This window comes from Phalacrocorax aristotelis, chromosome 8 (assembly GCF_949628215.1).
Source record: "Phalacrocorax aristotelis chromosome 8, bGulAri2.1, whole genome shotgun sequence".
Taxonomy (NCBI): Eukaryota; Metazoa; Chordata; class Aves; order Suliformes; family Phalacrocoracidae; genus Phalacrocorax; species Phalacrocorax aristotelis.
Window position 1 is genome coordinate 11381982 of NC_134283.1, and position 27643 is coordinate 11409624.

Here is a 27643-nt window from a genome sequence, read left to right on the forward strand (position 1 = left end):
GTTTTAATCTAAACCCACTCCCCAAAACAAGAAAAAACAAAAACCTTCCAGAATGTACATGTGGTCAAGGACTTCTATTTGATATTAGGTCACAAATTTAAACCAAAGGTATAACATTTTTCCTCAGCAAAGTCACTGTGCTTCACCAGGTGTTTCACTTGCTCAGCTGTTTCTTTTGTCTTCTCTGTAAAGTTATTTCAGAAAAGGTACTTTAAAAATAAAACCAAAACCCAAACCGAAACAAAAAACCCCAAACGAGAGCAGATAACAGAAGAAAAAAGGCAATTTCTGGCAGATTTCTTCCAAGTGGGCAAAAGAATAGCCCACCTTCCTTTCACCTCCACAAAAATGTGTGTTTGTGTTGCTGAGCTGTATCTCAGAGAACTACTGCCCTGTCAAGCCTCTGACAGTGTTCAGTAATGAATTTTTCTGCATTGCTCCTTTTACCTGTCCCGAGAAAAATACATGAAACAAGATGAAATCAGGACTCATTTTAGGCTGTCAGACTGAAACTACAGAATGGTATGTGCCTCTGGCAGATTAATGTGGGTGACTCATTAAAAAAAAAAGTAAATGTCACTCTTTTTTTGGGCAGAAAACACAGTAGTGGCGAACAGGAACCTAGTACGCTACCATCACCACCTCTGCTTTCTGCAGTGGATGACCGTAATCAGGTAAGCTGAAAATGGCTATGCTTAGTCATTTTTCCTGTTTGCATTTTGGGGTGGCTTACACTAGGAAAACAACTAGAAGAGCATCTGCATCTCCAGACTGCTTACCTCAGCTAAAACCCAAACCATTTGCACTCAAGCAGTACTAGATGCTTTTATCAAAGTTACCAAGTTTAAATATTAGAACTGGAAATTGCTTATCTTTTTTCCCTTGTAGCAGAAATTATCACAAAACCTAAGATTTCAAGTTAAGCAAAGAGGCAACACAGTTCAATTTAAAATCAGTTTTAATTGTCTGTGCAGGGAAAACTAAAGTATCACAGATTTATTACCTGTCTTGCTACAAATTTTGACTTACAGCGGGGCTATGATGTGTCAAGGAAACGTGCTGAAGGTAAATAAAAAGGTTTTTGAACAGGCAGGTATTTCAAGAATTGAGAACGCCTCATATATGCATCAATTCTGCTTTCAAACATAAATTAATCTTCTGAAAATGTCTTAAGGAGGGGATAAGGTGACACCTCAAGTATTGTCTCAAAAAAGAAATGTTTTGCTATTAAAACAAACAAACCCCCAAACCTAAAACCAACTAATTTTGTTTTCTCAGGATAATAAAACCAAAACCTGGCCTCCAAAGGCACCCTGGCAGCATACATCCTCCGTCACGAACACGCTACCCGCTCAGAGTACGTCTTTGTACCCTATGAGCAGCCCTGTCAGCCAGTGGAGTGACACGATGCAGATCCTCCAGTCGCCCATGTGGGCAGCAGCCAACGACTGTGCTCCCACAGCAGGAATCTCCTCTAACTTTGCCTACGCGCAGCAGCAGCAATCGCAGCAACAGGCTTCCCAGCACAAACAGATGAATAAGGGCTTTAAATCTTTTCCAGTAAAGCACGAACGCAGACCATCTTACCTGCATCAGTACTAATTCCTTTTCATGTAGCACAGGGCCAAACATAAATTACATATGTTTCACAATTCTGTATTGGCTATACCCTGTTTGTCTCCTTAAATAGGGAATTGAGGGGTCTGGGTGAGATACACAAACTCTTGAGTTTTGATTTACAGTGCTGAGCAAATATTGGCCAATATGTTTGTTTCACGTAAGTGAAACAGCCCAAAACTGTGATGTAGAAATGCTTTTAAAAACGTGTATATTGCCTTTACTTTCAAAACCTTTTTTTAAAAAACTGCTGGAGGACTACCATACAAGAAACACTGTATTTTATAGCTATTTTTCATATAGATTTGTAGTTAAACATCTAACTGAAACGCATTGAATATGCTGAAGCAAATATATAGCGGTCGCTTTGCTCAACACTGTTTGTGTTTTAAATTTACCACGGACAAGCTGTAAAGCCTTTGTATTCTCCATAAGTGACCCGGGGGCAGCTTTTTTTAAACAAAGTGCAAGAGCAGCTTTTCGTGTGCCATGCAAGTGAGTTTGTGGTGAAACTGCTGCAGAAACAGTTGTGAAACTGAGTTCCGTGGTAGTTTCCTTGCCCTAAGTAAAGATCAGCAGAACCACTCAGCCTTGTGTCACAAATGTTACCTGAGCTGCTTGAGGTAGATGGCATCTGTGCGGATAATATGACACTGGTTTTCAAACACCTACACAGTTTCTTACCGCATCATTTGGCCAAAGGCATTGTCCACACAGTGCTCCTTAAGTGTGTGAAAGTATAGCCTAAAAGACTACTTGCATATATTTAAAGTCTTATTTCAGATGCAACAGTTGATGAAAAATTGTGAGCTGGCTCAGAAGATACTAAACTGAAATGTGGGGTAGCAGTTAGTTAAAAGAACATTATTGTTTTTAAAAAGGATAAAGTAATTATTTGCAGTCAATATGTGCCATTAAGTGAACCTGTGGAATTAGGAATAATCTTCCAACCAAAGCGGATCCAGGAGAGTGACTGGTGCTTAAAAATTGAAGAACAATGGTAAATATATGTATAGCTATCCCACTGTATATTAATTGAGATTACAGAAGATTCTTTATATAGTTAGAGCTTATTTAAATTTTCATATTTCATCTTTGAAAGAGTCTAAAAACCACAATATTTTCTGGTATAAGAGTTTTGACAGTATTAATCTTATTTTTGTATTTTTCTTAAGTCATATCATTCTAATATGTTAACTACTAGCAAAATGGGTTATTAGTTCTAATGACATAATTTTTCAATGAAGATAAAGCACATTTGTTGTTTTTGTTTTTACAAACTAAGTACATCTATATCTAAAGATACCAAAAAATAAATACATTATATATATGAAAAGATAAAGTATACACAACACTAAAACTATTAAACATTTGGGTATTTAAAACCCATCCACCTTTTTTGTTTGTATGGTGACGGGCTCTATTTGCAGGCCCAGATTGTTACCTTTTGTGCTGTTCGAGGATGCCAATGTTGCCTGTATTTATGATATTGTCACCATGTTTTCTGAAACTTCATACTTACCATGTTTACAACGATCTGTTTGCTGTACATAGACTTTTTACAGTAATGTGCTTTGCACAATCAGTGTGGCTTCTGTCTGTAAATTGTTAATGGTCTATACTACTATAATTTTGAAAACCCTCTGCTGAAAATGTTAGTGGTTATTTAACTTGATGAATGGTTTTGAGTTTCCTAAACCTTGTCATTTAGATCTAATATTAAATCCTAAATTTGGTTGTACTTACTGGTTATTCATACTAAGACCAAAACGGAAGTTAATGAAAACACTTAATTTTGAACTTTTTTCTAACAAGTGCCAAATTATTGCTGTAGGTTTTGCAGTTTATTCATAATTACAAATGCTGGCAAGTTTCAAGACCTACGTAAGTGAATTGCGAAAGAGAAAGTTTGTCTGCATTTTGACCACGTAGGTGCTACTCTGTCCTTTGCTTCCGATTGTTCTGAACACTGGTAATTTTAAGAATTGTTGCACTTGGCAAACGAGTCTTGCCATTAAACTTCACTTACACTGCCAAGTGCAAGGGTTTGGTGCTTAGTTAACTTACCCTTATTGCAGTGCTTCTTGTGAATAGCTAATGCTTCTGAACTGGAACTGTACATTTTGTATTTTAAAGCTTCTGTAAAAGTAAACTATTTGCTTTATTAAAGATATACATTTAATAGGTCAGACCTGTTTAAAATATGCACCTTGCTGAAAATAAGCAGCACCTTAAACTGTAACTTTGGTTTGTAAACAAGGATCTTATTTCATTAACATGGGATTATTTAACAGTTTGAAAATTGTCAACTGCCTACTTACTGACTCATCATAAAAACGAACTTTACATGCTGTACCACCTGAAGCATCTTTAAGGCTACTTTTTCTACAGACTGCAGTGAAAGAACACAATCCAGAAAATGCCACAGGCCTGTCTTTGCACTAGTAGTGCAGATGAACGCTGCCGAACCCAAGTTGCTTGAATTTTTAGTGGTCAGAGTAAATGCTTCCAATGGTAGTGGGCAAAAAATAACACACACACACCCCCCTTCCCCACCAGAACTGTCATCAAGGCTATCAGTTTAGATTGTTAATTGCTCCACTGAAATGCACTATCATCGGAGGTGTGCAGGTAAAGCTGGGCTCTTTCTGCACAAGGGTACACAAGCATACAGCTAATGATAAATGCTGACAAAGCCAGAAAGCATATGAATCCAGTTGATTATGCAAGAATTTACTTGTTTACACAGTCTGCAGTACAGAGCATTTCAACCAAAAAGGAAAAGTCTTGACACAAGTGGGGCACACACAGAGCCTTCTCTCGCTGAAATAAAGGCTCGATTTCTCCCTTGCACTTAATTGCACTATGTTACGCAACAGTTCCATCTGTCCTAGAAAAGTTAACGTTTCTATTTCACTAAATCACCGAGCTGCTCCTTTGTTAACGTTGCATTAATCCAGAATATACTATAATTTACAAAATAGTTTATTAAGCACAATTCCTGTGGTGATACAAAATATGAAACAGTCGATTGCTTATATATATATGGTAATGTATGACTGACTTTGTCATGCTGGAAGTAGAGAGGAGTTACCTAGCTAAATGTGTACCCTGTTCTTGTACAACCTTAGTTATGAAACAGTCTCCGCTTCAATGAGACAGCAAGTGTCCTCCAGAGGCATCTCTGGGAGCACTGTCCTGACAACCAGGCTGTTCTCAGAAATATGCTACCTGATATTTTTCAGCAGGGGGAATGTAAGTGCGATAAATAATTATCACCCTTAAGCTCTGCTTACAGTAATGTGGTAAGAAACTACCCTAATATTACATCAAAAACTACATTTGTGTTTTTAACATAGAGGTATGGATGATATTTTTACCTGCCCTTCAAGACCACACCTTCTCAGCTTTCAAAGTGAGACTCTAAACTAGGTATGCCTACAGATTCTTAAAGCACCACTCATGTCCAGGTATGCGCAGTCAGTCAGTCTACAGGCTTCTGCGTGCTGGGTGGCGTCGCATCAGCAATTGTAGCTAAATAAATGAGGTTTCTGTGCAGGATATGCTGGTACCTGTGAGAGGGAGAAACATACATAGTATCTGGGAAACGTGTTGTTTTACTAGCCAACTCCCCACACTTTCACAGTCACCTTTGTCATGTGATCAGTATTTGCTGTTAGGGAAAGAAATAGGAAACTATGAAAATAATAAACCGGGGCAAACACCTCCATATCCTGGTCTTCTAAAGCCCAGTGTACCCCACTGAATTGCGCTCGGTAGCCACGTATGTTCTTCCACCCAGCTTTGATAGCGAACACGCACGTTAAGATCTTGGCATGATCAATACGGAAAAGCCGCAGAACTGCAAGCGAGCAGGAGGCGACGCAGCTCCGCCCTGGGGCCGGTCCGAGCCGCCGCCAGCCTGTCCGTCGGTCGGCTCCTCCGTCCTCCGCGGGTGGCGGGGCGGAAGCGCTGCAGCCTCCCTGCTCTGTAAAAGCCCTTCTCCCGGCGCTGGGCGGGGAGGAAGACCCTGCCAGCAGGGCGGCTGTTCGTACCTACACGGAGCAAAAACCTTGACCAAAAGGAGCGGGCACCAGCTTTATTCTATACAGCGGCATTTTCGCTTTACAGATCTGTGAAACTGATTTTTTGGGAAGCCTCTGAACAACGACAACCGCGTTTTCTTCGTAACGGTAGGAAAGCTGCGGGCCGCGGCTCGCTCCCCTCAGCCCCCGGCGCCCTCGAAGCTCCCGCGCTGCCCCGCGAGGCCGGGCAGGCCCACAGCCCGCCCGCGGGGGTCACTTACTGCACGCAGTCGGTGGCCCGGCCCTTGCTCTGGTACTCCACGATGCACCGGATCAGCTGGTCGTTCTCCTCCAGCAACTAGGGCACAAGAGCGCGCCGTCAGCCCCAGGCCCCCCGGCCCCGGCCGCCCCGGCCCCGCGCCGCCCCGCTCACCCGCTGCAGCGTCTCCTGGTTCACCTCCGCCTTCCCGCGCAGCCGCTCCGGCACGAACGCCACCGACATGGCGCCGCCGCCGCCCCGCGCGAGGGCCGAGGGGAGCCGGCGGCCCCGCCCCCCGCGGGCGGTGGCTGCTGCCGTCACACGGCCCCGCCCCGCCCGGGAGAGCCGCGGCCAAGCCCGACCACCTCTTTCCCTGCCCCGTCGCTGCAGGGCGCGGGCCTCCAGCGCTCCTGCCGGGCATAGCCACAACGAACAACCTCCCAGAGACTGATTTTATTGAACAGTTTATTCTGGTTTAAAATAAAAATTAAAAAAAAAAAAAAAAAAAGGAGAGAGAAACTCTCACTTTCGTGGAGCAAGGTACACTGAAGGTATGCCACGCCGCCGCTTCCCGGGCACGGAGCAGCCTGCTGCGTCACCCCCGGCCAGGGGAAAGGCTGACATTCAGGCCCTCGCAGCAGGTATCACGGGTATTTACAAATTCATCGCGTTTAAATAAGCCTGGGACACCTCATACAGCATACAGAGTTATTGCAACAGTACAGCACTTGTCTCTATGGTCAAAAACCTCAGCGGTTGTTCAGAGTCATGATTTCGTGGATCCCAAAAGGCAGCGTTGTTAACATGCAAAAACATTACTAAACAATATTATCTAACCTCTACAGTTGCCAAATACCTGACCTTAATAAGGAAACCAATTACAAAATACTTCCGTGTAGTGCTATACAAAAGTTATAAAATTAAGATTCTATCAACCACTTTTAAATATTCCAATTTTCCAACAGTGCAGTTTTCCACATCTTTATCACCACTGAACATCTTGAAGATAATGTAAAAAAAAAGAAAAGAAAAATCAGCAAATTAGATCAAAACATTTTAATCTTTGGATCCCTTTATTCCTGCGGCCTTCATACACATATACAGACACAAATGACCAGGTTTCTATTTCAGCTTCTCAGAAAGTTGTAACTGGTCTTTCAGAATTGGCAAAAAGTCCACACAATGTCATTTGTGACTTCACGGTCTTGGAACCAGAGTCTCAATGTCTCCAAGCTATGGTCTATCAAAATGCAAACAACTTCAAACACTAAGAATTCTTTAAATTGCTTATGCCTACAGGTATTACAACAAAGTTAACATTTCAAGAATTGACAAATGGAGACATCCTTTTGTCCCAGGCATTCCAGGAGAATCACAAACTCGCGTGCCTGGTCCATTATTAAAAAAGTTAATATTTATCGCTAAGTAAAATTAATTGCAAATTTTGACATATGAAAATTTCTTTCCTCCTCATTTGAAAATATCTCCTTAATTTGGTCAAATCCTGTGATATGCCAGAAACTACAAAATCAAATTCTTGCGAGAGAAGTGAAGAGTGTATCCAGTTTTGTGAATGGAAGAACGTTTTCAAATCTTCATTACAGTCTGAATATAAAATCAAACATCTAAGCCTGAAAAGCTGCTAAAGAAAAAAACCCCAACTAATTCCATGTTCTTCAGCATATCAACTTTTGCAATAACACAGCATGTTTGCTGACTTAAAAATGTTTATTCTTTAAAAAATTAGTTGCTTTTTATACAGCTATACAAAGTTTGTAATGTTTCTTTGGCAATGGGATAATGGAATTTTACAACTATATAAAAAGTGTCCTTTGCCTAAGAAACAGTATTTACTGTGTGTACATATTTGACTGACAAAGCAAGTTTTCTACTGTCCAGCACCCTAGTTGATAAAAGTACAACTATCTCAAAAGGGATATTACAGGATTTCCAAAAAACAACCTTCAGTGGATCAGAACTCTCACAGTATCGACGGCCTTCTGCATACAATTGTCCTTACAACTTGAAGCAATTATCAAATACAGTTTAGTAATAAGAAAAATCCTTTCAGTGATGAAAAAATACTTAAACTCCATCGAAGTACTGCTTTATAATTAACTATACATAAGAAATTACTTACCCTTCTGTCTCAAATATATTTAATGCTCACTGTTTTCAAAGATGGCCATTTTTCAAAAGTAACTGCATTACACCCCTTTGAAATTAAATAGTTAAATCCCAGTGCTGGTGACAAGTATACAGCAAATTAACTTCATTCTTTGCAGAGATTGAAACGAATCCTCTAGATCAAGAAGAGCTAGATGTTCACCCGGTTTCAGCTTTCTTGTAGACTATGCGGCAACTTTGTTGTCTTTCTAGAGGGAACAACAGTAGAATGTTAAAATTAATTTTGCAAAACAAAACTCACAAATTAGCCTGGACAACAGCACTAGGAGAAGATGCACTGTGATGGCTACACTTCCTCTGCCATCAGGAAGGAAACCGCCCTGGGCCATCAGGTTAGCGTCTGGTCAAATGCCCGCAATCTGGCCCGCACTGAAGCGGCTCGACACTTTGACTGGATGCCTGGTGCAAATCCACTGTCTTTACACCACCTCCTACTTATCTGGAAGGCTGCAAAATTCTTTCATTCAGAAATTCAAATCTTTGGTCTTCAACCCCTCATTTCAATTCATGCTGAGCCACCAAAAATTTCCTTAAGTCACAGGACTAATTGTTGCCAAGTAATGCAGGAATAACTGAGGGGCAGTCAGAAATCTTCCATGATGAAAAACTCCCCACTCCCTTTTTTTTAAAAAATTACAAATATTTAAACCTTCAAACAGAAAACAAAGATTTTGTGTCACAGTAAGCTACCAGAAAAAGTTGTTCTGCCCCAGCCAGAATTGTAAAAGCCTACATTCACTTGCACCAATCTGGCTAATTGTATTTGTTACTGATTCTAAACAGTATGCCAGTATTTCTGTTCCTTAACAAGCTAACAGTAGAGTAAAATATACACACTTAATGCCACGAAAAATGGCTTGCACTAAAATTATTAAAAGATTTGAGTTTTGCAAGAAACTGAGCTCTGCTGATTTGGATAATCTCTATGATGAATGAGCTTTCATAAAGAAGAGAATTTACATTGTTTCCCAGAAAAAGGAAGTGCACCTAAAATACATCGCTTTACTAGCTGGGGCTGACAACTAACTTCGTCCTTACCCTGAACAGCTGCTAGGAAGGAGACTAAGATCTTCAACAGGAAACAGAGAAATGGATGTCTTAACAGTGTTCCAAAAGCAACAAACTGAATAACAATATTGTAAAGGAAGATTCTGCTTTTTAGCCTTCCTAGCTCTTGCAGAACAGATCACTATTTCTATGCTTACATGATTACAAAAGCATGTTTGTACATCAGGTTACTTCAGTTAGCCGACTTATATAGTGGCTTGTGCATAATTCTCAAAGGAACTTAAAGGCTTATTCGTATTTATCTAAAAGTACAGCAGCAGTACTTATTTTAATCTTTTAAAAACACTTCCTCTGTGGGAATAACAGGACATGAAAGCTTCAGCAGAAAAAATCCCCATCTCCCACAGTTCCTTTTTACTAAATGACTGGCTGAAAAAAAAAAAAATCATTCCTGCCTTAGCTTTCCCAACAGCTACTGGATAGAGTTATGTAAAGTTATAGTTTAAAAAAATTGTGTAACAGGACCTTACTGAACTCAAGTATCTTCCTTTTTGCAAAGGGTCATCACCATGCTTCAGTAACTTCAATTACTCTATTTTAGGGGTTACACAGGATCTTAGAAGTCTATACCCTTTGTTGCAACTCATTCACAAAGAATTCAAAAAAGTCTGTTGCACACTAGAAGTTAAATTACTCTCAATCTTTACATTTTACAATATTGCTTACAAAAATGCTTGCAATTCACATTTTAACACTTGTATTAGATCTGCAGAACTCTTATTTTTACTTTTTTTCCCTTCCCAACCTTCCCCCCACTCCCAAATTTCAGCTATAGAACAGGGCATGTGAAGAAAGGTAGCTTTTAGTTTAGGTTGCTGTTGATAATAAAATGATGCTAGGTAACTAAAATTTCAGCATTACTGGACTTTCAATTAAGTAGCTCAGAGTACCTGCAAAATACTATTCAGGAAATTCTAGTTCAACATCAAATCTAGAAGCAGGAGGGTTTTTACCACTAGTTTCCAAGAACAGTGCACCAGGTCATATTAAGATTAAATATATTTTACCCTATATTCAAAGTCAGCAAACTCCCTGCCTCCACGACCTCCTCTGAATGTACCACGGAATCCTCGGGGGGCAGTGAAGCCACCTCTTCCACCTCCTCGTCCTCTTCCACCTCGGAAACCAATCCCCCCTCCTCTGCCTCTGTACCCTCCACGGCCACGATTTGGACGCAGTGGTATTCCGAAGGTCTCGGCATTTAATCTTCTTTCTTCAGCCCAGGTGGGTCGCCGTTCTCTGCCACACAGAAGGAACAAGGATTGTTTTAAAACACACTTCAGGAGGAGGGTTGCCTGGCTTAGTCAGAATTGCCAGAAAGCTCATGAAATGAGAAATGATATGTTAATCATATTGTAGATCTCCACATTAACCCCTCTGCAAGAATCTAGCGTCTGCCACAATTCATTTAACTCAACAAAAGGGGTATGTTACAATATCATTAATTACATATTAATAATGCTGTAAGAGTTTCCCCAAATAGAAGGGCACAGCCTATATCCTCAGCACACAGCATCATCTAATACTGCCTGCAATTTAAAACAACAGAAGGTAAGAGTTTGCAGTTACAGACGTTAAACTATTTTATCTAGCTGTCAGTACAACAAAACAATCCCCCTGCCCTATAATTCAAAACAGGTCAACAACCCACATCAACTTCTCTAATAAAAAGGCAACAGCAAAAGATAAGCTTTAATCTTCATTTTCCTGAAATGCTACCTTCCCATTCAAACACCACTCCTGGCCGAGACAGCTATGTAATCTGTTTAGAAACCACTACCAAAGCAGAGTCATAATTTAACTAACATGGTAATTTAGTAGCAAAGCAAACAACCCACCTTAATAAACCTGGAACAAAAAGTTCTAGAAGCATGGTTCTAAAACAATATTTCAAAGTGTCTTCCTATTAATGTATTGCGCTTGCCCACAGAGAAATTTAATGCTGCATGTTCCTGCTCTATTTTTTGCTCACTACATGTGGAAATGAGCTTTACTCACTTTGGATTCAGAGCCAATTATAATGAGTAGTGCTGACACTACTTTACGACATAAACATGCATTAAGTAGACCAGTGAGCTTCCCCTTGCAGGCCATACCTATTGTCATCACAGGAGATGTTATCAAAGAAGGATTTGGTTTTGTCATAGTAGCAGTTGGGTCCCAGTGGATCTTCCTCATCTGCATTCCCTTCGCTATTTTGGGTATCAACACCTGAGTCACCTTTGTCTTCTCCATTTACAGGCTTCTCTGGTTTCTCAAGTTTATCTTCTGGAAAATAAATGTAAACAGAAGCCTTCCAGACCATCATGCAAAACAAAACAGCACTGCTAACTTATTCCCAGACAGACAGGCAGAAACTATACAGAATACTCAAAAATACAAAAACCCCTCCAAAAATTTAATGTGGAAGTGAAATAATTTGACACATAAATTAGGATGTTTTGCTGATGGTGACTGGAGGTTTGATATTCTCTGTGGGTTTAATTAACAAAACAAACCTGTGGTAGAATGTATTCAACAGTCATCTATTTTCTTACCTCCTTTCCAGACTTAAAAGCCTCATTCAGTCATTCTTCCTAAAAGGCATTCCATGTTTTTGCACATCCCTGTTGCCCTTCTCCTTTTCTTCTGGCTTTGCTGTTACCTCGTTCAAGACACAGGGCCAGCATTCAAGATATTCTGCTGTGAACTGACTTTATGATATATTTCTTTCCTAATAATGCCAGAAGTTCAACTGGCTGTTTTGAATGGTACTGAAAAAGAAGCTGATGGTTCAACAGAACCAGCTATTACCATCTTAAAGTCTCATTCCTAAATGCTTACAGCTTTGATCTCATGATGCTGTAAGCATAAATTTCAAGTAACCAGCTCAGCCTTTCCACAACACACACACAAATTACCACTGTCTCATAAAATATTTCTATAGCTCTTTATGGTTAGCGTTCCATTTCCTCTTTATTATTCTGAAAAGATTAGTACCAACAACAAACAGTCAGCTCATTTTAAAAATGATCCAGAAAAAGACACAAGCACCAGAGAACAAATCCTATGGGACTCCACTGGTGGTTTTTCTCTACCATGAAATCTGCTCATTTATTCCTACCTTTTGTTTCCCAGCTTTTAAGCAATCATTTACTGAAATAAGGAACTCACTATTTTAACGCATAACAATTTTGTCCTAAAATAGTAGCATCCGTGTAAGGAACAGGTGGCTGGTCACAAGACAATGATGTAATTAAAACAGAAGCCTGCTAGAAAACAAAAGTGCTGGCAGTATGGATTTGAACTGTTCCTGTGTTTCTTCGGAAAAGGGTAAAAGCAAAGAAATGCTAGAAACTCTCGCGCATCCTCCAGCAACATTCTGAGCCCAAACTCAGGGTTTTTTGATTGCTTTTGGTCTATTAATAATTGAAAACATAAAATACAGGTTTTCTTTTATGGCACCTTTTCCAGAACTCAAAAGTAAACTCACATTATTGGGACTTCTGTTCAATTCACTTGTGTCTTTAATCAACAGACTTGTTAGAACATGATGCATGATATTTGCTACTTAAAATCCCTTCGAAACTTAAATATTGACCCAAGTATTTAATTAAATAGATGATCCCCGTTCACTTGTTCATTGATTTTTTCATTATTTTTTTTTTAATGACTGCAAACAAGACTTAGAAAGACATGCCTTTTAGAAGTTTTTCTCCAAGGTAGGATTAAAACAGTTTTTCCATGCTCAAATCTAAAGCAAATATTGATTTACCTTTTAGTTTAAGTTTATTATGAAATTCTCTATCAATTTCCTCCTTGTTAAATTGTGCATTTGCACTTTCAAAGTCAAAGTCCTTCTCAAACTTCATTGGACCGTCCCTCCTAATACCAAATCTTCCTCGGCCGCCTCTGTGACCTCCACGGCCTCTCCGTGCTGAAGGTCCACCTGGAACTAAAAAGAGGGAAATTCCATATTGTTTTGTGTATTGGTTTATTCTTTGAGGGTGGTAGGGGTGGTTGGGTTCTTTTGGGTGGGTTTTTTTGTTTCGCTTTTTAATTCCTGGGTTAACAGGTTGGGACTTCATGCATCCTCTTCCTGCACTTCTGCTGTTAAATGTCCTGTCGGAGCAGGTTGGAATTTGTAAATTCACTTAAAATAATTATGGCAGTGACACAGAAAGCATAACAGTACTAAACTTGGGCAGTAAAAGATGTTCCAGAAGTCATTAAAGGCTTTCAGAAAAAGAGTTAAAACATTAGTGACTTTTCAGTCAAGTATTTTCGCAGCAAGGTAACAGGTTTTATTTCATGGTATTGTGTTTGTAAATCCACGAATACTGCTTGGTTTTGCATTTCTATTAAAATTGCTTCATATTGAGCAACCAGAAGAGATTATTCTCTTTCATGTTGACTTTTGAGCTTGTGTTATTCTGACCCAATGCAAAGTTATTGTTACCCACTAGAAACAATTATGTGAAATCATTCCAAATACATAAATCCTTTATTTCCATAATCTGAACCGCAAGATTTCTGGATGTTAGAAACAAAGTCCTAGCACTTTGCAAACTATACACAATGCTGTATTTTAGCAGACTTTTAAAAAACTTAATGAAGTCTGAAAACAATAATAGCTATTTCTCAAAACAAGATTTACCAATTTGTCGTTTGTTTTCATTTCTGAGTTCATTTTCTGATCTTGAAACCTTGTGTGCTTCAGCTAAAGTTGGAAATAAAAAAATTATTTGTTTATCCAATTAGGTATTTTTGGTCATGCTTCAGTATATATTTATATAGTTCAGGTGTCAAAAAAATCCAAACCTACACAAGCAAACCACAAGTTTAACTCATAAAAGAAAAAAAATTTAGAATATACACTTGGCTTTAAAGAGAAATATATATAATCCAGGTCTCTGCTGGGCAGTCTACCAGTAACAGGCAGCAGGAAGATTCGTGCACGTTACCGTTAAAAAGCGCACTTCATATGCATATGGAAGAAAATCAGTCATACAAAAATTATCCACAGCTACCTCGTCTGTGCTCTTGATTCTCTAACGATTTTTGGCTAGCAGACACCAAAGGTCTGGCTGGTACAGGACTCCTCCTCCCAACTGGTGCTGGAGTCGGCAAGTGGGCTGAAGCTGTTTGTACTGCCTGTTCCATGGTGGGGCTCCTTCTCAAATGATCTATCTGAGGGCTTGAGCGACCTGGGAAAGAGACAACATAAAATCAAAACCCAAAGAGTTATTTCTCATCTACAGATTTGTGTTACTCGTCTCAACCAATCTAGACTGTCAGGTTTATCTGCCTTACCAGTCAAGATAGCTGTGTCCAAAGAAGAAATAAATATTTCTGCACCCTCAGATCCACTAATCCACAATGAAGGACATTTAGCAATTCCCCTTCCCCCAGTCTAAAAGAAAAAAATGGGTAGGACAATTAATCCCTACCAACCCATCCATGATGTGCATTTAGCTGTGGAATGAAATTTTGACTAATTGGAGGTGAAAATACTCTTTCTGCCTCCCTGGAAAGCCAAGTGGAAAGTGACTGCTCCCAAAGGCAGACATACGGTTATGATACTGAAATTTCATTTCATGTAGTGCATTCTGTTGTATGATCACCACAAAATAAATGGACAGTGATGGCTAGTGCCAGGCATAATGCAGATGAAGGAGCTATGAAAGCTTCCCTACAAAGTGCTGTTCATACATTTCAATTTGCAGCTTGAGTGGCTGGAGCCAGAAGCATGCTTACAATGGAGACATTTGATCCGGCCAGACAAGTTTATGACACCATATAGGTAAATCTACTAAGAAATTAAGAGTCTAAGACTCAAGTCCCAGTAAGTAAAAGAAAAGAATAATGTCATATCACATAAAAAAAGCTACAAAACACTACCCCCTCAAAAAATACCCACCACAAAAATCCCCAAGACCAACCACACAACACTAACAATCTACAAAGATGATGAACATTCTTAAAAGCAAACACACACAGAAAAACCTTGATCCCCCACAGGAAATTTTGTGGCAGAACGTATGGTCATCTGGAACATAGGCCATATATTAAGTCCAAGAATTATACAAGTTTTAATTTCACCTACTGAAAACCAAGTTACTCTTTCAACAGAGAAATAGTAAATGCTCAGCATACTTTTCCCCCCTTGAATTAATGCAACAAAGTAGAACCTATTTTTGGTAATCCACTCAACTAATCCTAGAAAGCAGTCCTAACTGGTATACAAATCTCAACTGGATTTTAGGAAAAACCCTGTTTGCTATAAGTAGCGTGTTTTTCCTTCTAACATAACTGCATAAACATAAAAATAGCATTAGGAATGTATCTTAGCACACACTTCTACTCGCAGCAAGGAGGAGAAGTAGGGCAGGAAATAACATCTTTTGGATTTTGAGGAGCAGCCTTAACACATTTGCGTGAAAAGTGTGAGTAAAGGTTCTCAACATTCAGATTCTTTTTTCTTTGTACTCAAAGAGCATCAAGAATTTCCTTTTTGCTTCTGCTTTCTTTTTCTGATGTTACACAAACCACCCATACAGTTTCTATTACTATTAAGCCGACTTCACTGTCACATCACTATCTCTACAGGCAATCAGATCTGCTGTTAGTATTGTTGATGTAAACATACATTAACAAAAAAAATACCATTAGGAATAAAGATTTTAAAATTGTAGGCTGAAAGACAACAATTCAATCACCACGAAGTATCTTGAGTTTTGTCATGCTATCAATAACACTAGCTATTGAATTTCCATATGCACCTATTTGCTAAACCTATTCAACTGAAGTAAGTCCTACTCCTCAGCATAGATGGTTTAAGGATAACAACAAATGTGTTGCTAACAGTTACCTATGCAGCATGCCCAGATGTAGGAAAGCACATTTGAAGGACAAGTACAAAAGTTCTCAGTGCTTTCTGGTTTGAATACCAAGTGTTTTCATTACAGAATTCAGCTGTGTGGTTAGCATTTCTGGCAACTGCCTAAATCACAGGGGCACAATTGGTCAAAAAAGATCAAAGAGACATTCAGAAAGATTTACCTTGAGACATCTGCGTTTTTAGTGATCTTGCATCTGTTGTAAATGCAGAACCAACTGCAGTGCTTTGGGACATGTTGGCACTGGCTGAAGAGTCTGTTCCAAAAGATGTTAAAGAACCTCCTGCTTTGAATGAAATAATGTAGTTGTAAAACCTCGTTTAGAGTTTTTGCTGGTGTTTTTTTAAATTTGCACTAAATGATTAGTGAAGCCATAATAGGCCATTATTCCAGAACGTGTAAGTCTACCCTTCCCATAAACTTTAAGTTTAATGCAAAGTATGTATTCATAGTAAGTTGGTAAGACTGTAATATCTTGATGTTTTTTATCTAAACAAAAAAACCACCCAAAAAACCAAACAGAAAACAAAAAAAAACCCAAACCCAAGAGTACTACTAACTTTAGTATCACAGGTATTAATATAGCGTATTCAAGACAGCATCTTACAGCATAATAAACAAATGATATTAGTATATACTTCCACTTAACATCTTTTAAACAAAAATATGATTGTCACATCTTAAGTGATACCAAGTTATGACCAATTCTACAGCCTTCCTTTCACATAGCTAACATTTTCAGTACCAGGAACACTGGCACCATAACAGTTACAAGAATATAAGTTCCTATGTGAAAAACTAAAAGGTGAAATAAACTTGAAGGGAGGAATGAAGGTTGGTTGGCGAGTCTCAGAGAGCATCTGCAGTACTAAGAAGCAACTAACCCATGCAGTCACAAATACTTCATGCACGTACTTCATGCCAAGCTAACATCTCATGAATAGCTGGAGGACTGTGCTGGTGCACGGATTGCTGAATACTCCAAACCTTTGGTCAGCTTGGGATACCAGATGTCCACAGCACAGCTACGGGGCTTTTGTGGAGCAGCTGCCTCCACCACTCGTGAAATATAATGAATACATGATGAACGTAATGAATATATGCATGAAAAAGAATGAGTATGAACACAGGAACCTTTCCCCACTTGTCCCTCTGAGACAGGGTGTTTAGTTCTCAATCATAATTGCTTTGATTTGAGCTGCAAAGTCTATGAAAAACTCTCCACTTCTGAGCTAAACTGCAGGACTGATACAGATCGAAGACTTTGGATCTGCCCTCATGATAAGACGTTGATGGAATAATAAGCACTGATTACTGTCTATGCACACACATGCAGCTTCACTTAGAGGAAGACACCAAATACAAAAAATGAACATACCAACTCCAACAGCGCCAAACTGCTGCCCCACCAGCGGGCTTGGACTAAACTGACTGTATGCAGGCATTCTGCCAAAAGGACCGTAGGACCCCACAGACTGGAATGAAGATGCAGTTGAAGATCCTAGTGAAGACTAAAGACAAAACACACTTGCAGAAATTAATGCTTACGCAAAAAGTAGAAAGTAGCTCTGAGAGGGAAGAAATGCAGAAACTCAAACTATTTGTTAAATTTACCCTAACACCACCACTGTGCCTAATTGGTATAAAAGACCTTAACATTCCTAAAGTTGCTTCCTTTAACACCAAAAATTTAACTGCTTTAACACAGAAGCAAAGACAAGACAAAACCAATGAATTACATATGTTACTCTACGTGAAAATTCAGAACAGACAACAGTTAGCAGAAAACGTTTTCACTAGTACATACAACAGTTTAGAAAGCACTTTTCCCCTTTTGGTATCATGAACTTGTGAAAACAGTACCATAAAATTTAGCAGTCTTTTCCCTAGAACCGCAGGTACTAGACTCTTGTCAAACACATGTATAAGCTTTTGTTGGCAAACTTGGAAAATGCAGGCTTTTTGAAACTTCAAGGAAAGAGACAGGACAAACAATGAAAGACCCAAACATACTGAAGGAGGGTGGGGTTATTACTATTATTGACATTAGCAATAATGCCATTTCACAGCTCTCAACTACTGACGGAGTTGCACCAAATTTAGTAAGAGAACTTAGAGGATCGCAAGGGTACTTCGTAAGGAAGTATCAAGAATTTTATCTTACAGAACAGTTAAACATTAGAAACTTAAGTAATTATATGGAATTATCAAGTTCCATTTCAACCAAGAACTTTCATCTTGCTCTCAGGGATGATTTTAAGATACTCCACAAGCACAATTAACAAGCCAATAAATTTCAAAGATCAAAAATAACGATCTCTGTCAGTCCATTTACTATGAAATAACAGAGTAACGAATGCTGAAGGCTTCAAGTTGTCGGTTTCTCTCCCTTCAGTAACCAAGTATTCCCTCTTCAAACAACTGCCCTTTAGTATGAAGCCTTTTTAAAAACACATAGCTAGATGAAACACTTTTAAAGTCACAGCAAAATAAGTTGAACATTAAAATCTAAAGAAAACAAACCCACCAAACAATAAAAAAATCACTAATTATTTGGAGAGGTTTCAGCATCTACTCCATTTGACTTACAGCAAGCCTGATATTTCCAAGAAGTCTTGCGTATGTGTCCTCCTAAACCAAGTACCTTTCAAAAAAGGCATCAAGGTCTACCAAAAGTCAATGGCTGTTTCTGAAAAACTGGTAGCTTTGGTATCCAGTGCATTGTGCTAGAGTTAGATTTCAACCTTGATTTTCACAGTTACAGATGTGATTCAAGAGGAAAATCTTTCCAGAGTTCTTTACATTGGGATGTGAACTTCACAGCAACAAATATTTTAATTTTTAAACACTCAGCTTGAAAGCACTTAAAGTTACCAGGTTATACCTTTAGCAGCAACCATCTAAAAATATTTTTTAGCTTACCTGAACAATAGCAGGATCCTGTGGCAAAGAACACTGAGGCTTTGGTGGCTCACAGACAGTTAGGTCTTTAATGTCACTGCCACGGAATATAATATATTCGAAGACTTCATCACGAGGTGGTATAGGTCTATCAGTTGGTCTATCTTCTGTACCAAAAGAGCGAACTGCAAAATTGGGAAGCGAGACAAAAATAAGAACATGCTGCATTCAACAAAAAGGTTTCAAATATACTGCAGAGACCAACAACTTTAAATAAGAAGAAAAAATTTTGTTGAGCAAAAAAAGTTTATTAAATAGGCAGCATATTCTGCTAAGACATAAACAAGTAATTTCATCTTACAAATTTAAGTTAAAAATCAAGCAGAACAACACCACTTCTATTCCTCACTGAGACATTACTTATGCTATCACTCACACATCGAATATTTCAACTGTTCTGTGAGGATAAGGGAAAGGAAGCAGCAAAGCAGGTTTTTTCCTAAGTTAACACTTTCTGGACATTATAGCAAAAGGAACACCAACAAAGGCTGGTAAGTCAGTCCTGTGAATCAAGACTACATGAGTTCATATAGTTTATATTCTGCAACTGCAAATCAGGAAAAAAAATATACTGGTACTGCTAGAAACTAGAATATTAAGAACACCAAAAGCAAAGCATTTCCAATAGATTCAAGGTCTGAATCAAGATTTAAATAAAGAGTAGGAATTCTGTGGTATGTATATACAATTTTCACTACGCAAAACACATTATTCTTGCTGGTATAAGGTTGGTATGATCTCTGTCAATTTAAGTAAACTCACTGGGGCATAACTATTTTCCCAGTAGGCCTGCAGAGTGTGCAACACATCAAGACATTAAATCTATTTGTATGCACTTAGCTAAATTCCAACAGTTTTCAGACTCCATTATGATGAAGCTTATCATGCTTTTCCCTTTGCACTATAGGTAATCACTACCAATGTATGGATAGCATGACTTTACTTTTACTACATTCTCAAAGATTTTTCCTCACCTTCAGACTGCCAACCCTAGGTGAATATAAAGAGAAATAAACAAAAAGAAGTCTGAAGAGATATGTCTGCAAGAGCTAGAGTTTTGTAAGCAAAAACTAAACAATGAATTGAAACCAAAGAAGAAAAAAACCCCAAGAAATGACAATCACATTCTACTGAACATAAACCTGCAGCAGCTTTAACAATCCCTCACAACCGTCTTTACTGCAGCCTTTTAAGAGGTTTTTGTTTGCTTTGTAAGGTACTAAAGGTTATGCTGAGAGAACATCTGTATTTTGCTTTAATTTACCAGAATTAGTTTTCCCTGCATTTTCAGATGCATCGACAATTTGCAGTCATCATCAGGCACTTAGTTGCAGCCATAGAACCATTAGTCAAGAAAAGCAGAATTTCCTGTAGAGCTGTATAAAGTGATAATGAGTCATTTCTCAGGCTGCACCAACCATGTTCCATCGTTGTTGCTTCTTTTAGTACTGCATAAGCAGAGCTTAGTCAAGTACTACAAATCTTTGAGAAGCATAATTCAGGGGTAAAGAGATCAACTCCGCACTACAATGAAAAATAACATTAAGTGGTTACAATAATTTTTTTCATACTTATATCATCTACTGAGCTGAATTTAATCAACTTTTCTATTTCTGTGCATCTGAAAGTCTGCTCGGAGTGGTACTATAAAATATAAGTGCTGTAACAAGGCTTATACTGTGAAACGAATTTCAATCTTTGTTATAAAGTAAATCTCTCTTCTCTTCTTCCTCTACAGAAAGAGATCTCTGAAGCTGAAGAATTTGCAGAAATTAACTCAAAAGTAATACACAATATCTTAACAACATTTTCAGTTGATTATGTGCATTACTGTAGTTCATTGTTTCTTTTTATTCATCACACTCTACTATTTCACTGTCTTGACTCAGGATCCACTTTCACTTTCTGGCCATCCTACACTCTATTTACTAGATAACTAATAAATTAACTTGGCCCTTTATTCCATCATTTGACCTGCTGTCTCGGTAGGTAAAACCAAAGTTGATTCTCTTATATTGGTTCTCTTTATCCCACACTGAAATGGTTGCTCTAGTAGCCATATTGCTTACAGAGGTGCACAAAAATGGCCAGAGTATGATCAGTAAGTTACTGAAGTATTTTACTTTCTAGCTAAAGTGAAGGAACTAAGCAGTAGCAACACAACAAAAAAGGGTAGTAAACTAGAGGATCACATCTCACCTTTACAGAGAAATAAAAATCTGATGAACTATGGAAGAAATCTGCTTTGAAAGCACTTACGTCAGAGCTATGCTGCATGGGTAAGTATTTTACTATTTATACCAGCATCACATGATATATAGGAACAGTTTTAACACCTGGCAATTACCTTCCTCCATTCTAAGCCAATAACAAAAAGCAAACAACCTAACTTTCATCTGATGACACCTTAAAAGTACTAAAGGGATTTAACTATATGTGAAAAAGAAATCTGTCATAAAATTACAAAAACATCAGAAGTGAGTATTTTCAATACCAAAAATCAGAATTAATCTTTAAGAGATTAAGCTGTCTATGCAACTAAATCAGGACATTGATAAGGTCATCAATGGTTTTGCAATAAAACACATCAAGAGTTGCTATTGAGAGTTTGGGTTTTTTTTCCTCTACCTCTCCCCTGCCCCAAACTAAACTGGTTTTAGTGCAACTTTCTGCAAAATATAAAGCCAATTTTGTCCAATGAAGGCTAGCTCTGCTGGAGAGGGGTAAGCAAACTCCTCAGATTCAGGGTTCAACCTTCCCCTCGCACCCCAAAGCAACAAAAATAACCATCCCAAAGTCTAATTACCTTCTAATGCAAGGCAACAGAACGGCATGTGCAGTGACCTAAGAAAGCAGTTTAGCATAGGGGCTCAATGTTTTCACAGTGGCTATCCCAACTAGGTCCTTCAGACAGTAGTAGAACAAAGAATTGAATGTTACTTTTAATATTTTTGCAAATGGATAGCTATCTTTACAGTTACTTCCTTACTAGCTTGGATTAGGATTTAACATAACTTGAGCTCATTAAAGCAAAAAGTCTAGTACTAAAGGTAGCCAGTACAATAAGATTTTTGTAAGAAATAGCTTTTACCATTGTTTTTCATAATCAGAAATACTAAGTTGCCAGAGTATCAAAAACACAAGGTATTGGAGCAGCAGCAGACTTAGAGCTCTATCCAGCTCTGTCTCTTGGGGGAACTCCTCAGACTATATTCTTCCTCCAGAACAAGGTACAGTGGTTCATACACAGCAAAATACTGAAGAGTGAGAAGTGGAAATAAGCACATGAAAGACAGTGTAATCTTGTAACACCTACCAGGACTATGGTAAACCCATTTAATCCTACCATGTCAATTTAAGGTTGGGGGGGGTGGGGGGTGTTTATTATTTTTTAAATTTTATTTTAAATGAGCTAAACTGGCTTAAGGACTTGCAAACAAAAAGGCAACCACCACATCTTAAAAGCAATATTTTTTTTGTCAAGTGTAAATACGCACAATATGTAGCTAGCTAGAAAGAAACTAACACCGCTGAGCCTAACAGGATTCACATCTGTGACTTTAAGGTGAAATTGGTGGAACTACGTGGGCATAAAGTACTTCATGCAAATTTTTTTTACAGATTCTGACTTCAATATTACTGCTCTACTATATTTTAATGTATATTACTATATTATACCACTATAGCACCCAAGGAAAACATTGCAACTTTCCCTGTCAGTTAACAGAAATTATCACCTGTTGATTAACACAGAAAAATACTGTGTTAATCAAATGCTAAGCTATATATATCACTAGCAAGAGAGGACTCTTCCCACATAATGTGAGTTATTGCAAATACATAGTTCACTCTCTGTATGCAGCACTGACTCAATCTTATCAGCCTTACTTCATAGGTAGCATACATACACAGAAACCAGTCTTTCCCCACTCTTAGGGTGCCCACAAGAGGTGTGAACACCTAAAATGAGACCACCACTACCACAAGTCATTTCAATTGCTATCTCTCTTCAAAACATCACGACCCTTTCCCTGTAAAAAAGCTTACGCACCTGCACACAATATTACAGGAAAAGTATTAATGTGAAGGAGACAGCTTGTGGCAGGCTCATACCTTCAGAACAATTAGTTTACTCTGCACTCCCTTACTGATAGGGGTGGTGAGTTAACAAGGAGATAGATATGAGGGAAGTAGCCAGGAGTGGGCTTTGACAAGAGGAATTTTTCTGCTGTGACACTATACACAGGGTTGGTTTGGCACCTTTGCCCTAAACCTCAAGACATGGAAGGAGCATGCCACCTAACTGCCTAAAAAAATAACTTCACAAAAACTTGATAAAAAATTAACCCTTCCTTTTCCTGCTCCCACCCCTGAACTATAAGAAATGCTTGAGTCTTCACAGGAATTTAGCTTTCTGCTGTCTATGCTTCTGAGTCCTTCACCCAATTAATATTGTGTACAAGGCTAAAAGAAAGGCAAGTTTTCTCTTTCATGTGTAAATTAGACTATGGAAAACACTATCACAGATGGTTGAAAATGCCAGAAGTTTAACTACTTCTTAAATTACTGAAAGCTATTTCATTAGTATCTATTAATTATAATGGTTCCAAATGCAACTGTCAATGGTCCAACAGCTGATAAGTGAAAACTGACACATGATACCAGAGAGACAGTATATAATTTTCTCTTTCTTACACTCACATGCCTAAGGATTCCCTACTGTTGGCAGGGAACAAAACCTTTTCTGACCAATATGGTTGTTCTGACACAGCTTACCTATGTTAAAAACCCATCTCTCTAAATTGGTGTCTTGAAACAGAAAGACATTATGTATTACTAGCATGAAAGATCACATCTAGTTTTTAAGGCGGCAACACATAAAGTCAAGCACAATCCATCATGATAGTTCTGTAACTGCCCCAAGTAGGGCAGCAATCACTTTGCAGCAAGAAAATTTTACTCCTAACCAACCAGTTTAAGAGTAGACTGTTTGCAAGCCATGGACTTAACGATGCTTAAAAAATTAAGTACAAATTAGAAGTATGAGGCAGAAGGACATTCCAAGATAATTGAATTTGAAACTTGAGAATAAGAGTGTGTGGGTTTCGGTTCCAAACACTAGCTCTGAAGAGCTAGCAATCCAAAGAAAAACATACGCACCAATGACATATGTAAACCTCAAGCACTTGTATAGCTTGCTTAATATTTGGAACCTGATATACATGGGAGTTTTCTTTGTTATTTAAATAACAATACACTTCAACACTTCATGAAAGGATGCATCCCTTTCCCTTATCAGACTTCAGCTTAGGATGAAAATGCTATGCTCAGTATTTAAACAGATGCTATCTTCTTCTAACTCATGAGATAGAGGCCACAACTTTTGCTAGTGAAAGGTTCACAGCTTTGTAAATAAAATGCTGATTAGAGAACTACAGGAGATTGCCCCTCAGTAACTGAAGACTACAGCCAGTATCCTGGTAGCAACCCAAACATCTTATTTCTGTCTAAAACCCCAGAAGATTTAGGATAAATGAAGGCATTCCACATGTACAACTTCATGACATTAATCTCAGGCTTCAGTTTAGCCCACAGAAGTCCTACTGTTAGGCAAATCTGTAGACATTCAAGAACAGATTCTACCTCTACTTTTGCACTTTTAAGTCACAAACAATTTCTGCGATTTCAGTTAGGAAATGAATAATGATAAGCAGCCCTGCACTCAACCCAGGCAACAGTCACATGAAGCCAGCTACATTACAGAGCAACTGAAACAAGTAATCTTTTTGGGCTTTTTTGTCTCTTTCTGGCAGAAAATGTGACATTTGTGGTAAAAGGTCCAACCAGAACTATTTACCATGGATTTCTAGACTCACCACAGAAAGAAGAGATAACTATTACCCTATCGACATACCTACAGCTACAAACAGTTCAAAAGGAAGATCTACTTCTTTCACTTACAGGCCTGGCCATAATTAACCACACTTATCACCTTACATATATGCTATTACACCATAATCACATGACCTAAGCCTTCATTTATTCAGAAACTTGAATATTCTAGAGTTGAGTGCTTTGTTTATGAGCATAGTGAACTGTTTTACAGTCTAATATGGTTGTTATCAGCTTCCAGATTAATCTCAAGATTTTTGGTTCCAGGTGGCCTAGAAATACTGGTTTATTCTCTTCTGAATCATGACACTACATTACAAAATACACATCCTTCAGCTAACTCAGTCAAGTTTTATGAAAGCAAATTTAATGGTTTAGATTTACATTTCTGATGAGAGCTATGGGAAGAGAGTAGATTAGATTTGTAACTTAATATGTACACTTTGGCAGATATGCCATAACATGACTTAATCACTCTTGAAAAGTCATGCAAAATTGGCTTGATCAGCACTAAATCTGTCTAATTTAGGGCAAGACTATCACAAGCTCCTCAAGGATGGGATTCTTTTAAGTGCTTTTGTACACACCTTAAAAATCACAGCATGCAACTGGAATTTCTAAGCATTTCTTTTTAATCACAGTGCTCTGTTTTTTCTCATGTAAACAAACTTGAGCTGTCCTTCTTGAACAGATCATGCAAATCCAGCAAGATAATTTAACCTAAAGGCAACTTCAGAAATAAGTAAAAATCATGTCATAGAAGCTAAATGCCCGATAAATGAACTACTCAAGCCTGGGACCAAACCTACTCTATGGTGCTTCAAAGCATACATATAAACATTTACAAAATAAAGCAATCTATTACTTAAGGGGGGGGGGGGGGGGGGGGGGAACGGCACCATAAAGTGACAAGGCACACAAACAAGAATTACCACAAAGGCCAACGCAAGCTGAAAGCAAACTGCTACACGGTATCAATGCCACAGACCAACTATTATACACACCAATTATGTAAAATGTAACAGATCACCCTTATGCTGGAATGCTAAGCCTATCGCATCAAACACAAACTGACGTTCGGAATACTCTCAGTCCCAAATATTTAAATTTGCACAAGGAGCAATTTTCCCTGCTACCTAACGGATGGATAAACTCTCTGCTTTTATATATGCATTTAGATTATTTAGCAAGACTTTACAGAGTAAAGAAGGGTAAAGTAAAATATCACTGAGTTTTGCAGAATCTATTATAAAGAAGTTATTAAAAATTCTGACTTAATGTTTTACCCGAATGTTACACATTCACTTCTACAGCTAATAAACTTGTGTTGGGAGTGCATTATCATGCACAAGAAACAGTCAAGTCCTTCGGATGCCCAATTTCTAAGATCCTCTTTTTTACTCCCCAGTCTCTGACTCTCTTCCCAACTTTCGCACAAATATATTCTCTGGAGAATAATGTATTCTCAATACAGTCTCACACCAGTGTCTGTACTCAATTTTGATTTATACAGTGCCATACAGCTACCTCCAAAATGAATAGCTCACAATCAGCCTTCTTCGTTGATAACCTAGCACTCAGAGGATCCCTTGTACACCCAAGTTGTCTCCTACCCCAGGATGCAGAAGAGTTCAGTCATACGTGGCCCTGCACCCCGTAGGCCTGGAATTCGTACGATGCAAAGAAACCTTCTTTCCAGCGTCCCCCTCCTCCTCTTTTTTACGCACTATCTCTGGACCACTTCCACCGCTAATGGCTTCATACTTTTACTCTAGTCAGGAGTCCTCTGAGCAGCCCTTAACCAGGTAACGTTCCTAGCCCCTTTGTGCGAGGGTCCCCCGGCGGCCACTGTGGGCTTCCCAGACGCCTCCCCAAGCCGGGGAGCAGCCGGGCGGCGGGAGCAGGGGCCTCCGCAGCGCCGCCGCTCCCCCAAGCCCTCGCTCACTTCCACCTCCGCCGTGAAGCGTCGCGGGTCGCAACAGCCCCGCCGCAGACGCTCCGTCAGGGAGGATGGCGGGATGACGCGCCTCCAGCCGAAACTACGCGGGCTCTCACCGAAGCTCCGCCGAGCCCCCTCGCAGTTGCTGCTGGGCCCTCCTCGGCTGTAGGCCTCCCCCTCACACCCCGGGCCTCCTCATCGCCGCAACGCCACGGACGACCCTGCCGCGGTTTCAGGTTCTTGCTCGATCCCCTCGGGCCCCTGGCGGTCCCTACGCCGCCGCCGCCGCCCGCACCGCGGTCCCGCTCCCCTCCCCGAGGCGTTGTTGGGCTGCCAGGGCCCAACCCTCCACTCCGCCAACTCCTTACCCTTGGCCAGCGCCACAGTGGAGTTTTCGGTGTCGATGGTGTACAAGATCCCTTCATAGCGGATCTCAGCCTTGGAAATAAGGCTAATCTTGCTCCCGATGTAGGGCGTCCCCCCGCTCATGGTGCTGGCTCCTCGGTCAGGGACACCCTCCCCCCTCCTCCCCTGCCGAGCGCTCCCAAAGCCGGGCACAAGAAACTAAAGAAGCCCGGCTCAGAGTCGTAGTAGGCGCTCTACACCTCCCGCTTCGAGCCCGACCTTCCGCCGATCCCCCAGCGACGGCTCTCCGTGCGCAGACTCCCTCAGCACACCCCGCACCAAAAGCGCCCTGAAGCTCCCAACATGGCCGCCGCCTTCATCTTCCCTCAGAGCCGCCCCCCCTTCGCTCCAGCCGCGAAATGGATGCCGGGAGCGGAGGTGATCTCGCGAGAGCCGGCCGGGCGGGCGGGGC

General features: G+C 39.6%; 3 protein-coding genes across 6 annotated transcripts in view; 1 reads left to right on the plus strand and 2 right to left on the minus strand.

Moving 5' to 3' along the window:
- The window catches only part of GARRE1 (granule associated Rac and RHOG effector 1), a 61296-nt gene extending 57490 nt beyond the window's left edge, over positions 1-3806 (plus strand). The window contains exons 13-14 of the mRNA XM_075101386.1: positions 596-674; positions 1279-3806. Coding sequence (XP_074957487.1) covers positions 596-674; positions 1279-1602 — 403 coding nt within the window. The 3' untranslated portion in view covers positions 1603-3806. The remainder of the gene's footprint in view (positions 1-595; positions 675-1278) is intronic.
- A 523-nt stretch (positions 3807-4329) lies between these two features.
- SS18L2 (SS18 like 2) lies at positions 4330-6231 on the minus strand. The gene is made up of 3 exons (XM_075101398.1): positions 6076-6231; positions 5924-6000; positions 4330-5189 (listed from the first exon to the last, which is right to left on the minus strand). The coding sequence occupies exons 1-3, from the start codon at positions 6142-6144 to the stop codon at positions 5102-5104; spliced, it is 234 nt and encodes a 77-aa protein (XP_074957499.1). The 5' UTR covers positions 6145-6231; the 3' UTR covers positions 4330-5101.
- Positions 6232-6339: 108 nt separating this feature from the next.
- On the minus strand, positions 6340-27596 carry LSM14A (LSM14A mRNA processing body assembly factor). 4 transcript variants are annotated; one of them, XM_075101390.1, is made up of 10 exons: positions 27195-27581; positions 18957-19120; positions 17413-17545; positions 16198-16317; positions 14166-14342; positions 13793-13855; positions 12911-13090; positions 11253-11424; positions 10164-10395; positions 6340-8276 (listed from the first exon to the last, which is right to left on the minus strand). In XM_075101390.1, the coding sequence occupies exons 1-10, from the start codon at positions 27313-27315 to the stop codon at positions 8253-8255; spliced, it is 1386 nt and encodes a 461-aa protein (XP_074957491.1). In that variant the 5' UTR covers positions 27316-27581; the 3' UTR covers positions 6340-8252. The 4 variants fall into 4 exon arrangements, with proteins under 4 accessions (XP_074957491.1, XP_074957490.1, XP_074957492.1 ...); XM_075101389.1 differs by having other exon boundaries at positions 16198-16320; XM_075101391.1 differs by lacking the exon at positions 13793-13855 and having other exon boundaries at positions 16198-16320; positions 27195-27596.
- Between the last annotated feature and the right edge of the window lie 47 nt (positions 27597-27643).